Genomic DNA, 14,938 nt, shown 5'->3' with positions numbered 1-14,938 from the left:
ACGATTGTTGCCCCCCCCAAAGAGGCCAATCGAGATGAGGGAACTGAATTAATTGAGGCAGTCGCAAGTGCATTTCCCATCCACCCTCTCCATGCATAGCAGTTTGTCAGGTTTGCCCTTTGACAGGAGAAATGACTGTCCTTTTCGTCTGTTTGTGCATATTTAAGGGGGAATCGAGTCACTTTTGGGCTATGTTCGGTGAGGAACCTTTCGCTGTGAGTGAGAGAAAAGTGCTCCCAGCTGCCAGGTGGCTAAAGTACTCGCAACTTGTCCCACTCTGCGACAGGGAGAGTCTGTGGCAGAGTTAGAGCAGCGTACGCTGTGGGGGGCAAAGCAATTTGGGACTCTAAAACGAATCAAAACTGAAATGGAAATAGAAACAGGGAATGGAGCTGGATCAGTCGGAAGATGAAGATGTTTAGAGTGGAGGAAACATGGAAAGAAACAGGATGGAGGATGAAAGCGAACGAAAAGCGCTTCTCTTATTCTGTAATTGGATTTAAAATTGTTTTAAGCAGCACGATGAGCGCTTCGCTTTGTTCTATTCCAAATGCAAGGTACACTCCTTCAGCCACTGCCTCTGCCACCCATCCACTCTTCCAGTCTGCCGGAAGCGGAATCGCAACATTCAACATCCGGTAAAGTCTGAAGCGGAGGCACAGTCAGGAGCGGAGCAGAAGTTGCGGAAAGTTGAAGAGACCAAACAGCATTCCCCGCTCCACTGGCTCCATGCTAAGCGGGAGAGGACGAAGCTTATTCTGATCCCCTGAAGTAAATATTGCACCACACAGACTGAGGGGAGGAGCAGCAACATTGAAAGCGGATGAAGAAATTTAATTTCACGTCGTTTTAACTCAAGCAGCTCGTCTTTCATTGGCATCGTGTGGAAAGGAGGAGGAGGGTGGAGGGAGAGAGGATTAGACTGGGCCCCAGAACTCTTCGGGAATCCAAACGAAAGATGATTCCAGCAGTTGACACCTTTTAATACATCCAACCCTACCCTTCCCTTTCGCCATTCTGTCTCTGATTTGGTGGAGTCCCAGATCCCAGACCCGCATTGTCGCGACTTTCCTGCTGTTGCTGCTGCTGGTGACGGATTCGATTTCGATTATTATTGTGTCTTGGGTTTTGTTTACCCGCCAGTGTTGTCACCTTTTCCTTGCCTCCGCCCTCCACCCTTCGACTGTTTCCTTTGTGGCGAAGTGAAAATCAATTTCCGCTCAAGGGCGTCGGCAAAGGGACTTGAGGGGAGAGTAAACAGCAAATGCACAAAGTTTGCTCAGCAGGGGGAGTCCTGGAGTTTCCCAGAGTTTCCACACTAATGGAGGGGGTGGGCCACAGCAAATTGCGAGGAAACTTTCCCTTTAGGTCTGCACTGCATCCGCATCCGCATCCGCTCCTTGGTTCTGCTTCTGATTTGGTCTCTCGCTTCTTCTCTTATCCTTCGCAGGACTCGAGGCGGATCTGTTCTACGTGCACGAGGGATCCATTAACACATACGCAATGCACTTCACCGTCCCGGTGCCCGCGGACGTGCACGAGCTGGAGTTCTCCTGGCAGAGCCTCATCGCCTATCCGGTAAGACACCTGAACTGACATGGCCAACCCCTAGACATGGACACTAACCAGTCCCTTCCCACAGCTGCCCTACGCCATCAGCATCGAGTACGCGAATGACCAGGACGCCCTGGGCACCCCAACACTCAGCATCCCCCACAAGGGCCTGGTGCCGCAGGAGATCGAGTCCTTCCTGGTGTACCTGCCATGCACGGGCAACGCCAGCCTCCAGCTGCCCGTCAACGTCAACATGGTGGTGCGAGGACCCCCGCGCTTCAACGACACCAGGCTCCACTTCAAGCGCAACAAGATCTGTGCCAAGGGTAGGTGTCCATCGCCATTCCACCACTCGAATGGAACACTGAACACTCCTCTCATCCATCACCATCCATCTGGTCCAATCAACAGGCATCTCCCCCGAACCGAACCAATCGCCAGCCCCCGCCCACGCACCCTCCCAGGGCCCTGCCCTGCTGAGTGCCGCAGCCTGTGCTCTCGGCCTGGTCCTGGCCGTGGGCCTCGTGGCCAGCATGATGTATTTGCGGGCTCGCAAGCAGCTTCGCCAGGACTCGCTGCAGTAAGCTATCCATCCATCCATCCATCCATCCTCCTCCTCCAATGCCATTTACACCTTCTTACACCTCTTCCTTTGCCGCAGTACAAGCTTCACCACCGCGGCCTATGGCAGCCACCAGAACGTGTTCATCCGCCTCGACCCGCTCGGACGGCCACCGAGTGCCACTGGCTCCTACGCGACCATCGCCAGCCTCAACAAATACCCCGGGGAGACGAAGAAGTCGTGCAGCATATTCGACCGTGAGTCCTCCTCCCTCCTCCTCACTGACCACTGCCGAAACGCACTCCAAATACAAATCCAAATCCAAATCCAAATCCACTCTACAGGTTTCCGCAGCTCCCCCGTTCCGACGCCCTACGCCACCGCCCTGCTCCCGATGGGGGACCAGACGCAGACCGGAGAAACAATCTACTCGAAGCCAGAGTCGATCTGTCCCTCGAGGATATCCTACTACGCCTCCTCGCAGCTGACCCAGGTGAGTGCCATGCAGATTGAGAACTATCTCCCCATTAGAGCTGCCCCAAGGGGGGGTTTATTTGGATTGGAAATGGGATTCAGATTCAGATTCAGGCTGGAACTAGAACTGGGATTGGGTGGCTGCCCTTGGGGTAAATCAAAGCCTTTGAAATATTGCGGCACGTGGCAGCCAAATGGAGATGGAAATGAATCCCGTTGAAGTCTCGATTCGGGGTTGCCATGGGAGCTCCACTCCAGCACTCTAATTTGTCCCAAGCACCACACGATTGCTCCCCAGGCCACGCACCCATCCTCCGCTTCAGCCACCTTTCCTCGATGATAAAAATTAAATTCTAATTTATATTTACGAGCTGATAAAGCTCCCGCAGTGCGTTAACTCGAAACAAGAGCCAAGAGCCATTCATAAATATGCGGCTTTCCCTGCTACCTTTCTGCCCCCTTCCCCCTCAAGGACTGCTGACTGCTGTCTGCTGGAGAGACTGAGTATCCTTGGCTGGGGCAAGTTTTGTGCGGCACTCACGTAGCCGTGCTCACCTCATGTGGGACGTGGGTGAGGACACGACACACAAACCCACTGCCTGCAGAGGTGAAGGATGTGATGGGAGTACTCCCGTGTGGCTGAGTGGAGAGTGTGGCTGCCTCAGCAGATGTGGCGGGTGAGGGGATAAATGTTTAGATAAGCAAAAGGTGCTCCATGGAGGCAGACTCAGACTCAGACTCAGACGCAGACAGTCTGCCGCTTCTCTGTATCTTTGCTTTTGTTCGCTCTTCACCGCAGAGTGCAAATTATCAACTGAACCCAAACTAACCCAAACAGGGAACTTATCTAACCAATAAATCCCTTAGTTTTGCCTCAAAATTAACTGCCAAGTATCCCGGCACACAGCTCCCTCGAATGATTGTGGAACGATGTCTAATGTTCTACCCTACTCCGGGGAGCATTTCTTTTGGTTTGCTGCAGAAATCTTTTGCAAATTAGAATAAATTATTTAGCAGCCTCGCAATTGTTGTCCTTGTAAACATTTCCAGCTCTGACTCTTACAAATTCGACTCGCTCCAGAGCTGCTCCTCCTTCTCTATCATCATCATCCTATCCCATGATGAGTCTGGGCCCATTTTCGTCACCAAGTTCCGACGCCATTTCCATCGACGCATAATTAAATATTCAATTTCCATGGAGCTGCGCGGGGGGACTCGCTTTTACGAGCTTTATGTGTGTCCTCTGCTTGGGACTTTACTTTCCTTTGGCCTGATCTTTGCCCGTAGCCTCCTGCTGCTTCTGTTTGCTCGACGATATCTGTTTGTGGAGACTTCAATTTCATCCTCATTATGGGAACAGCTTCGCGTGGGGCATGGGGCTGGGGCGTGCCGCATCAACTCTCTAACATGGCTATCTGGCAGCACACAATGCCAAGAGTCATATCCATTTGGCCCCATCCACTCACAGTGGAGAGACGGAGAGACGCATCGAAGCAGACGACAGGGAATTAAATGAATTCTCCTGCCCCCATCCCCGCACATCACGGAGCCCCAAACATGGATGGGAGTTAGCGATTGGGTTGTGGCATGGAAATGGGGCTGAGGCTGGGGTCTGGTCTGGTTTGGTCTGATGGTGCTTGCCACAATTATTGTTGTTATGTTCTGTTCCCCATACAGTGGCCTCCACTCTGCACTCCCCATGTACATGCATATGTGTGAGTGTTAAGCGAAGTGTAGCACAATTTGAGGGCTAAAACATGGAGGGTGAGCAAGGGGTGGCAGGCTGCGGCTCACTCATTTAGTCAAACAATTATATCCAAGTGCACACAGATACGCACAAACACACGCACACTCGCAGTTGCTTTTCTGCTCACTTGTGTGGAAATATCTCATTTCTATGTGGAAGCCCTTTCCCCCAGCTTCACAGCATCCCTCTGGCGAGCCACTCCCTTTGCCTCTTCTATTAAATCAGTCTATAAATGTTGCCCAAATTGCTTTAATGTGCAGCAAAGTTTAGCAAAAGGGTCGGAGCGGGGTGTGGTGGAAGTAGTGGAACATAACAATAAAAACGGCAGCGAAACCAGAACCAGACTACTACTGACTACTGACTGCCGGCTACAGCTGTTGAAACATGGCTTTGTGCTTGTTTAGAAACACTCGGAGAATATTATTGCAGCCCCACCAACAACCAACGGAGGGACTGCTGGTGGGGCAGACACCATATGCAGAGGAAGCAAACAAACAGCGCTGCAAGCTGAATAAATTCCAGGAAAGAGACACTGGCATTAGGATATTGAATCGAAGGAGAAGCAGCGGCCCAAGAAGTTGCCTCTTCGGGGGTGCTGGTTCCTTGAGAATGGGAATCAGAGCGTACAACTGGTGGCGGAAGCAAGTGTCTCCCGGGGCAGAAATGGGTTAAGGAGGAGTCAGCGACAAGGACGCCATGCGCCGCATTTGAATGGCATCATTAAAGCAAAAGTTTTCCAAGTGCGTGAGGAGCAGAGAACGAACAGAGAAGCACAAAGAGGCAGTGGCAAAGAGTGCTGGAGAGGAAAGGTGAGGAAGAAAAGTTGGAAATTAATTTCCATGGAACTCGAAGCATGTCGCGGTGTTTTATGGAGATTACTGGATCAGCAAATGGCAGCAAGAGGCAGTCAAGGATGATGCGGGGAGAAGGTACACCCAGAGCAGGTGCTAATTAAAAAGGTTGTCGTCGCCCCATTAAAGAAATTTGTAAATCAACCTGCAAATGACGCGAGCCGCATGGGGCACCAGTATAGAAGGGGGTCCATAGTGGAGCTATCTAGAAGCAGGGTGAGTCCCGTCCCGCACCGTATCCACAGTAGAATCTGGCGGCACGTACGCCGTTAATGGATTTTCCACTGCTGTTCTTTTTGATTAAAACGCATTATTTACATTTGCCACAAAAGCTTTATGGACATGGAGGGGGTGATGGAGTGGTATGGGGCACAGGACAGACAGTTAATGGGTGTCGTGGCCAAGGTGCAATGGCTTAACCCAGGGAGAAGCGAAAAAAAGATGCTAGAAGGTGACAAATTACCCCGAGTGTCAGTCGTATCCTTTTTTTTTTGTTTCTTGTTTCCTTTTCGTGGATTTCCAACGCACCTCTGTGTGGCAGGCAAACTGCGGCGGATGCCCCTGTCTGGCATTACACTATTGATTGCTTCCTGTCAGCCGCAGGAGAGACAATCGGATGCCCCGCTGGACGAGCACTAGTAGAGCGGATGCTGTCTTTGTTGTTGTTCGCGGCTCTGTGCGGGATAATCAGACATCGGGCCATTGTTCTGCCCCATCGGGATGCCGCGGTTTTCGCACTTAACCATTTGACCAGGCCAAAAACGGATGTGCGGAATAGGAGGAGCCATACCATCATACCGGAGCCCACTGGTTTAATTTGCGGTCAAGTGTGGCTGCGAGCTTAACAGCTGGTATTAATCGCTCTCTGCCCGGGGGGAATGATGGGTGGATGGTGGCCTGACGCTGCCTGCTGCACTTAAGCGGCCTGTCAACCGTAATGGCGCAATTGTACGATGGCATGGCCATGATTAGCAAACAGTAATTGAAGGCAAGAGCTGCTGCACATAAAACTGGACTCGATAACTGGGTCACATGGCACTCAGTGGGCTCTGCTCTCCACTGGACATCCAATCCATGCGACAGCGACACGAGTGTTTGAGCAGCACTTCCAGCGGAATGTCAATTAGAACTGTGTCCCCCCAGTGGTGCTTCAGATTCTCCATTCAAAAAGAGTATAAATGGACATGAAATCGATTGTCCTCATCAGCGACACAACTATTTCAGTCAATCACTGGCAAATTGCATATCCTTCAGTGTCCTTGATTAAAGGACTTAACTCTAAATGCTAAACTACAAGTCTCGCGGGAGGTTACGACCGTTTCTCGTGTACAATGCGGAAGTTACGAGCTCTAAAATTGAAATATAAACGCATGCTGTGACGCGGCTACACCTTTCCTGGTCTCCCCATGGAGCCCCAGCCCCCTGCTGTGACACCTGACTAATTTATGTTCATTAAGCAGGCGTTAAGTCGCCTTGAGAGCAGCTGCCTGCCAGGCTCCCCATATCCCCCATTTGCATACGGCCGAAAGCTTTTGCACACACAGACAGCCACACAGCTGATTACATTTTACGTGCCGTAATGCCGAGGTGACAAACCAAAATGTGTAGTTCCATGTAATTTCGGGAAGGTCGGGTTCGGGCAGCTCTGTCTGCAAAAGGGACGCTGGAAGGAGTCCCACTGCTGGAGAAAGGATAAAGTAGAACGCTACCCAAGATTAATATGCAAATTCATGTACGAGCATTAAACGTGAGCAGCAGGGAAACATTGTGTGTGTCTGTACCCCGTCCGGCTTCTGCTGTTGCTGTTGCTGTGTGTTCACAAATTACGAGTGGGTAAAAAGAGAAGGACACGAGAAAATCAATTTCCCAACACGAGCGGGAAAGTTCAGTATCTAATTTGCGTTTAGTGCATTTCCGTGTCGTGCTGAAATGGCAAGAATTAAAGCCAAAAGCTGTCAAGGAGAACGACTTAGCCCGACAGACAGCGAGTAAGTTGGTGGGAAGCTGTGACCAAGCTGCAGCACCAGTAGGGACCGGACTGAAACCGTAATCCCATCAAATCTATCAAAATCGTTTACACAAATCGGAAAAGCAGAGAACGCGTTTAATGGAGAGCTTTTCCCGTGCTACCATCGACTTTCATTTCCTTTCTCTTCGGCTTCCTTCAACATCATTCACTCAGAGAGCTGGCTGCAAATCCAATAAGGGATGAGCCGGGTGCCAGCTTGGTGAAAGTTTATTAAAAAAACGAAGGAAAACTCTTCGCACCCAAAGTGGCGCCAAACTGACAGCTTAGGTCGCAACCCAGACCCCGTGCCACAAGCCAATGCCAAAGCCAAAGCACCCACGCTGCAAGGCCCCCAGGATGTCAGGCAGTCAGTCAATTGTAGTTTCCGTGGCTGTTGCTCAAAGTTTTAATTACACAGGCGCTGCCATCGTCCCAGGAGCAGCCAGTGGGGCGGAGCCATAGTAGCCAGAGGAGGGAGCAGAGTAGCCTGGTTGCCCCGGCAACAACTGTCTACAAGGCCACTAGCATTTTGGGACACCTCCTCCGAATGGAGAGTAGGAACATCGAGCATCTCTGGCTCTGGTCCTGTGCTGCCCCAACCCCTGGCCCCTCTTGCGGTCTGTTTTGCATGTGCATCCTGTTTATTCAGCGACAAGGATTTATCACCCCGCGAACACATGCTCGTGCATGCGAGGCGGACAGCGAATATCCAAAGATTGGCCAACAACAAAGAAGAGTTATTCCGTTAATTATGTTTTTGGCAAACTTTCAAAGGATTTTATGAGCGTTCGCTGCTGTCGCTTGTGGGAGCGAAAATTCCTGAACATTTTAGCCAAATATTGAATGAATTCTGCAATTTATGCAGCGTTTATCCACACATGCCAAAAGACAGACTTTTAAGCAAAATTTTAAGCAGTTTATTTTCACTAAAGCATTACCATTATAAGTATTCCCGCCGAACATTGCCAACTGCATCCCGTCCCAGCAAAGAGTCATTTGCTGGCGAGACGCTGAGACTCGAGTCGACTTTTTGTCTGCCAAATACGTGGAGTGGGGAGGTGAGGGGAGTGGTATGCGGTATGCCGTGGGTATGTCAGTTTGCCGCTTGGATGATGGAGTGCGCCATTGTTGCATTTTAATTGAAATTTCTGTGTGAACTTGGCGCGACACTCGTGCAGCAGCAGCAACAGCAACACTAACGAGAACCCAGAATGATGCCAAAAAAAAGAGGAAATAAAACAGTGCCGGGTGCAATCACAAGGCAAACAAGGACAATGCCAAAGTGGCAATACATAATAATGAATGAATAAAGCGGACATCGCAATAAAAGCAATGGGGAATCTGCTCCCAAAGTATTGGTAGAAGAAGAGTCTGCCAGATCTGTCAACGATTTTGATCAACTTTGGTATCAGCCAGCCATTTAAGTCTGATTTGCCTCTGTCCCTATGTTCAAAGTGTGAAAGCAGAGAACAAAAGTTTACCGTTGGCTTTCAAGTGTTCTCCCAAAAGCTACATGCGCAGGTAGCAGGTATCGTGGTGCATAACGTAACTATAACTGTAAAACATATTACAATATGAGAGCGAGACTCTCAGTGAAGCGAAGCTGAGAGAGTCAATCTCTCAGAGAGCGACAAATTAGAGATGGACCTATTATAAGTTCACTACAGTTGCTGGCAAATAAAGAGTATTCAAAGGTACACTATGTAACTGTAATTTAAAGATTTTCTCATTCCCTTCCGCTTTTGGCTGGTCGTGGACTGAAATCCGTCGCATTTTTGCGGCTCAACGCAAATATAATAATAAATTTTGCATATTGCCGTTGCCGTTATTTTCCATAAATGAAAACTGTTGTCAATGGTTGGCGGGAGACAGTCGCCTCTTTTCTGTTGTCCATCGCGTGGATGCCGCTCTCGCTGTGCCCTTTTGTTACGGTACTTTTTATGGGCATGGCATCCTGTTTGACTTTTTGTCACCGTTTATTGTGTCGTAGAACACCGAACCCCGAAGCCCCCTCCCACCTTTGTGGAGCTGTAGGTGGCTCCCCTGCCGTTGCGGTCACTTTATTGTTTTGACGGATACGTTCCGCCACATTTCGAAAAGTGCCACCGAATACGAAGGATGTCGGAGGTGCAGGACATTGGAAAAACCACGTAATTTGCCGTCTGATGAAGATTTACGACATGGAAGCCGCAAAAATAAACGCCAAACCCACGAAGGCAACATAAAGCAACAAAGCGCAAGGTTACTCACCCCACAGACACCCCCCAACCTCTCCCAGAGGCCCTGCCAACCAACCAACCATCCAGTCGGAGCCATGATGGATGTGCATGCTGGTCGGGCCGGGTGAATGTGAACCAACTCTATCGGAGACTTCTAGGCCACGGCCTGGGCCATTCTCGGTCCCATTCTCCCCTCGGACATTTATGTAAATTTGCCAAGAAAATTAAGCTCTAAATGAAGAGATTTGTCTTGGGTTTATTAGCCAAAGATGTAGGAGCCATGGCGAGGAGTTCATCTAGGAGCCGGGCCAAGCTTCTCGGCAACATTTTTGCCCGTCTAAATGTGCCTCCAGGGGCTGGAGGCCAGGCCAGCACATTCTATGCAATTCATGGGCGTTAACGAGAGCCAACTCTGTGTGTGTGGGCTCCCAAATTAGTGGGCGTGGCAGTGCATGGATGGTCCGAAAAAGAAGAGTGAAACAAAAGCACGCACACACATCCTATATGTATTTTCGTGCCCCATGTGAGCACATATCTGTTTTTAATGGCAGCTCTATTAGACGTGGAGGCTGCTCCAGCCTGATTAGGTATAAGGCTGCTTCGGCCTCACCATCTTTCTCTGCTTATGAGTACTCTTCCGATGCTCCGAATGCTTGTCCAATAAATAATTCATGTCTGCTCAGAAGAGCCCCACGCAGGAGTGCGGTCCTTCCGCCCCCGCAGAGCCGGACACGAGGCTAATGCGGATGCAGACAGAGGAAGCTGTGTGTGGAAACGGAAACGTAATGCAATTCACGAGACCAAATGAATGGTTTAATGCATGGCCAGGCCCTAGGAGTTGTTATCCTGAATCTGGGATAATACTTACTTGAAAGTCAGAGGCCAGTGCAGCCTTAATGAACAAAATGAAAACGAAAATTATTCCATTAACAATTCCAACAATGGCTAAGCTAAAACAAAAGACTTGCCTTCACCCTCTTTCAAGTAGAGATTTTGGTTGCCATTAGTTACGATTATTGCACTCACAAAACAGGGGATTAATGCAAAATAATTTGATTTTAATTATATATTTGCAATGCGCATTTTAGGTCGGTAAATAGGCTGAAACAGGTTAATTCGGCTGAATCAGGTTAACTCTCCTTGCTATTATCTACAAATATCTACAAGAAAGTATTCCCATTTGTTTGGGATAACTGCTTACTGCTCCTGGGACAACTTAGCGCATCCTTCTTATACATATCTAAATATATTTAGTAACTTTATTCTTATTCTTTTTGTAAACATTCTTCCAGTTGATGTGTCCCAATGATCCCTCAAAGCTGCTCAGAGAAATCACAATACTCGTATCTAAGGTTTGATCTTGATCAGTGTATGTGAGGCGCACACCAGTGACGAAATAATTATTTATTATCACACGGAGAGAATATGGGAGGGGGCGGACGAATATCTACATTCATACATAAAACATAGGATCCGAAATCTACTTGGCTAGCTAATTACAGATAGTAAGTTGTAGATTTGAGCAACATTGGGCTGGTTCGTTGAGTAAATTCATTGAGTTTGTCCCCGAGGATTAGTGCAGCTTGATGAGGACATGGCCAGAGTGCCGCTTGTAGAGGACCAGCGATATGTTCACCAGGAATGGAGCGGCAAGCCAGAACATTCGCGTGCCAATGCCCGTGTCCTCGCGATGGAAGATGCCCGAGGCGGCACCGCGGCCCGTATTGCAGAAGGACTCCTCGCAGCAGGAGGTGCAGGCATAGAGCTTGGTTCGCTCCCCAATGATGATGCAGCCGGGCTCGCAGTTGGCGACACATCGACGATCCAGGGACCACATCTTCGGGGAGCTCGTGGAGTTCTCCGTGCTGGTGGTGTACGAGAACCGCTTGACCTGGGTCAGAACAGAACAGAAGCGTGGAGCTAGTTGCTTGTTGGCGCTCTCTCTCTTGTGGGCTTATCACTCACCATGCAAATGAACTCCTCGCCTTGGCACTTCTTAAACAGCGACGAATCATTGCGCACCGCCACGTCCACGCAGGACTCGCCGTCGTCCATCGTGTGGCATGCGTAGCACCAGAGTTTGTTCACCCGCTCGATGGCCGCTGCAGTGCGGTGGATGTGTCCGGTCAGGGAGGTGCTGGGCCCAGAGCCGGGCGAACTGGTGCCCGTAACTGTCCGGGCATGCAGAGATTTGACAGATTATTGATTTTTCGCCTCTGCGGCTGCTGGCAAGCAAGGTCACAGCACGGACTCCACACACTCACCATTGTTGACGCAGGCCGTGAACACAATTGACGAGATGGTCAGGAGGAAGTAGGCGAGCGTGAGGAGCACTCGGCACATGATGCAGGCCACCAGCTGCGCTTTCTAATCTACGCTCGAGTCGCCAAGTTGCTGCTCGCTTGTTTATTGTGTGGCAAACGTTCAGCTGGTCCAGTTGTCGCCAGGACGAATGTCAGGCGGAGACGCACTCCACAAGGACATGCGCTGTGGGCACAGGACTAGCCGAGATACCAACCCAAGAGCAATCGATTATTTGGCTCTTAAATAAACATTCGATAAACGATAACAGGGAAATTTATAAATGAAAACTGCCAAAAGAATTAACGAAGAGCTCAGTGATCAATAGAGACGCAGATACTGCAGGGCCTGACGACTCTGCATGGGATACAAGTCGCCCACATTGTACATCAGATCGACGACGTGGGTGGGGCGTAGCATGCGCCAGGACATGAACTGGAGAGTCTTCTTGTCACAGTGAACATCCTTGGCGATCTCCAGCGGCATCGGCACCTCATTGTAAAGCATCCGGCCGTCGACGCTGCGCTCCAGAGTGCAGGGCAGACCGATCTGATCGGCCAGCGCCTTGAAGAGGATCGAGCGCTCAAACTGGCAGCCACTTCGCACCATGCCCAGGGGTATAAAGTTGGTGTGGTAGACATGACGGAGTTCCTGCAGGTGGCAACGCACCACGTGACGTGAGCACTCCTCCGTCGAATTGAGGTCGAGGATCTTGAGGTTCTCATTCATCGCATTGTCGACCACCTGGGCAATGGTCTTGCACCGCTTGGCCACGTTGTCAAAATCAATGGCGCTGCGCACCTTTGCCGGATTCTCCACCAGGCCGTGCTTCTGTGAAGGATGGTCAAGTGGTTAAAAGTTTATTGAGGTTTATTGAGGAGATGGACCCACCGTCAGGGATTGATTGAGGGTCAGCAGATATTTGGGCAGATTGGGATCCGCAGGACGCTTGCAGTAGCACCAGGTATGATCGCCAGAGCCATCGGATATCGGTATGCAGAAGGACGGAACTTTCATTAGGTCCCCCTCATCCGCCTCTAGGCGGTCAAAGTTGACCACCAGCACTGCCTCCAGAGGGGAACAGTCACTGCGCAGAATGTCCTGGAAGGTACGAAAGTCGTTGAACTTCTTCCGGGACACATACAAGTCCTTGCCGGCGGTGATGTCGGTGAAGGTCAGGCAATTTCTAATGCAGAACTTCATTGTGGGGCACTTGGAGAGGATGCTCTCGATGGCCGGACCCCAGGTGGACACGCAGAAGGCGTGCTTCTGGAACATCATCAGGCTAAGATTGGGAATCGGGTTAAGGCAGGGGAATAAGACAGTTTTTCGGCGTCTTGCTTACACTTCCAGAATGCCGCGATCTATGTAGGCGTCGATGAACTCACTGAAGCGCGTTGTCTGCAGTATGAAGTTGGTCACCGCCGTCTTGATTAGATTGGAGAGCGATTTCAGGGCCCGCTTGATGGAGGACACAATGTAGTTCTCGAGCAGCACCTCCCGCACAGCCTGCTCATCGACGATGGTGCACAGGCAGCGGAATATGTTGTTCACGAGTATGGAATGGGCGTACGAACGCTGTGGGGGAGTGGGTGAAAGCGGAAGCCACATCATGGGACTGCCTTACCATTAGGAGTTGTGCAATCTGCTCGGTGAGCGGACGATGCTGGCCCAGGACTGTTCGGTACTCCTCGTTCTGACCCAGACTCTCGATAATTACCAGCAGCGAGAGAATCAGGTCAATGGAGAGAGTGGGCAGGCCCTGCTGAATGGTGCCCGTGAGGACGCTTGGAATGTCCAGATCCATCAGCAGACCGGCCGTGTCGCGGTAGGCTCCGATCAGCAGTCGATTGATAAACTCCGCCGCCTGCTCCCTGGTCTTGATGATCACCTCCGGGGAGTGAAAAATGGACACCAGCTTCCGCAGAGCACCCACATCATACTCGGCCACAATTCGACGCAGTGCGTCCGGATGATCGGCCATGCGGTTGAGGCCAAGGATCACGAAGGTGGCCGGTGCCGGGTCGTTCTCCATGAGGCAGCTGAGTAGCATGTCCGTGATCTCGGCAATGTGCATCCGAGCCAAATACTGCGCGTACTTGGCCGTTTCCGCGAATATGGATATGATGGTGCAGCGCAGCTCCAGCGACAGGATATCAATTTGGTCCTTTAAGTGCTCGACGATAAGGTCGAAAAGATTGTGCTCAAAGAACAGTTTGGTCATCTTCTCGGATCGCAGAGCCGTGGCGAGCACACCAATGATCTCGACGGCATCCGGTCCCTGGGGATTTTCGCAGAATGCTTTGACCAGCTGCTCCAGCACATAGAAGCAGCGATGCAGCGGCTCGAACACGCTCTGCTCACTTGTGTCCACCAGGAGGGTCTTCAAGACCTTAAGGGCCGCCAGGCGAATCTCCTGGAAACTGTTTGTCACCTCGCAGACAATGCGATCGATGGGGAAGTCAGGCAGCATGGTGAACTCCAGCATCTCCTCGGCACCCTGGATGAGCAGAATCTTGTGCACGGCCTCGATGGAGTTGAATATGGTGTCGGGATTCTCTGAGGTGGCAATAACTGCCTTGAACTTGTGCAGAAGCTCCCCGTTCTCCACAATGCCCTGAGCCACTTTGGGGTCGCGCAGACACATGTTCATTAAGTGCGACAGATACTCGATGCAGAATTCATCAGACTCATTCAGGTAGAATCTGTAGGCCACCTCCAGGATGCCCTCCGTCTTTTCCGGCTCGAGCGTGTTCATGTCTGTGTTGTCCAGCAGCGCGGTGATGAGATACAAGGCAAAGCGGCGGATCATAACATTCTCCGCCTCGATGAAGATCTTCTTTTCCAGCAACAGCTCCAGCATGTGATGTTCTTTCAGCTCCAGCACATTCTCATCCTGTCGCCGCGTAAACTCCATTATGTGACTGAAGACGCTTAAAAGGACGCATTCCTCTTTGGAGCTTAGCAGCAGCAGCAGCGTGTCCAAGCTCTTGATGCGCACATTCAGCTCGGAGAAAGACTTCTCCTCGGACTTTGTGCGGTCCGGGTAGTTGGAGCGGGGCTCGTAAACTCGCTTCGTTGCTTTTGACATTTTTTGTTGAATATTTTGTTGCCGTATCGCAACGGATTTTATTTATATACTAAAGATTTCTCACAGATTACTTTATTTCGTGCGATGGGAGGCTCGCATACATGCTGCTTATTTAGCGATTTAATCAAAAG

At 50.5% G+C, this 14,938-nt stretch overlaps 3 protein-coding genes across 4 annotated transcripts; 1 reads left to right on the top strand and 2 right to left on the bottom strand.

Moving 5' to 3' along the window:
* Positions 1–1,455: 1,455 nt before the first annotated feature.
* Positions 1,456–10,774, top strand: LOC117589874 (tyrosine-protein kinase Drl-like). 2 transcript variants are annotated; one of them, XM_034282148.1, is made up of 6 exons: positions 1,456–1,578; positions 1,643–1,880; positions 1,966–2,134; positions 2,216–2,373; positions 2,461–2,609; positions 10,708–10,774. In XM_034282148.1, exons 1-6 carry the CDS (start codon positions 1,504–1,506, stop codon positions 10,771–10,773), a joined length of 855 nt encoding a protein of 284 aa, XP_034138039.1. In that variant the 5' UTR covers positions 1,456–1,503; the 3' UTR covers position 10,774. The 2 variants fall into 2 exon arrangements, with proteins under 2 accessions (XP_034138039.1, XP_034138045.1); XM_034282154.1 differs by lacking the exon at positions 1,966–2,134 and having other exon boundaries at positions 10,708–10,760.
* Positions 10,764–11,880, bottom strand: LOC117589891. The gene is made up of 3 exons (XM_034282165.1): positions 11,680–11,880; positions 11,381–11,586; positions 10,764–11,306 (listed from the first exon to the last, which is right to left on the bottom strand). Exons 1-3 carry the CDS (start codon positions 11,756–11,758, stop codon positions 10,989–10,991), a joined length of 603 nt encoding a protein of 200 aa, XP_034138056.1. The 5' UTR covers positions 11,759–11,880; the 3' UTR covers positions 10,764–10,988.
* Positions 11,881–11,964: 84 nt separating this feature from the next.
* Positions 11,965–14,860, bottom strand: LOC117589866. The gene is made up of 4 exons (XM_034282138.1): positions 13,344–14,860; positions 13,062–13,294; positions 12,608–13,001; positions 11,965–12,547 (listed from the first exon to the last, which is right to left on the bottom strand). The coding sequence occupies exons 1-4, from the start codon at positions 14,805–14,807 to the stop codon at positions 12,038–12,040; spliced, it is 2,601 nt and encodes an 866-aa protein (XP_034138029.1). The 5' UTR covers positions 14,808–14,860; the 3' UTR covers positions 11,965–12,037.
* Positions 14,861–14,938: the final 78 nt, after the last annotated feature.

The sequence above is a fragment of the Drosophila guanche genome, unplaced genomic scaffold (assembly GCF_900245975.1).
Source record: "Drosophila guanche unplaced genomic scaffold, DGUA_6, whole genome shotgun sequence".
In the NCBI taxonomy this organism is placed as follows: Eukaryota; Metazoa; Arthropoda; class Insecta; order Diptera; family Drosophilidae; genus Drosophila; species Drosophila guanche.
This window is presented reverse-complemented; position numbering and strand designations above follow the sequence as displayed.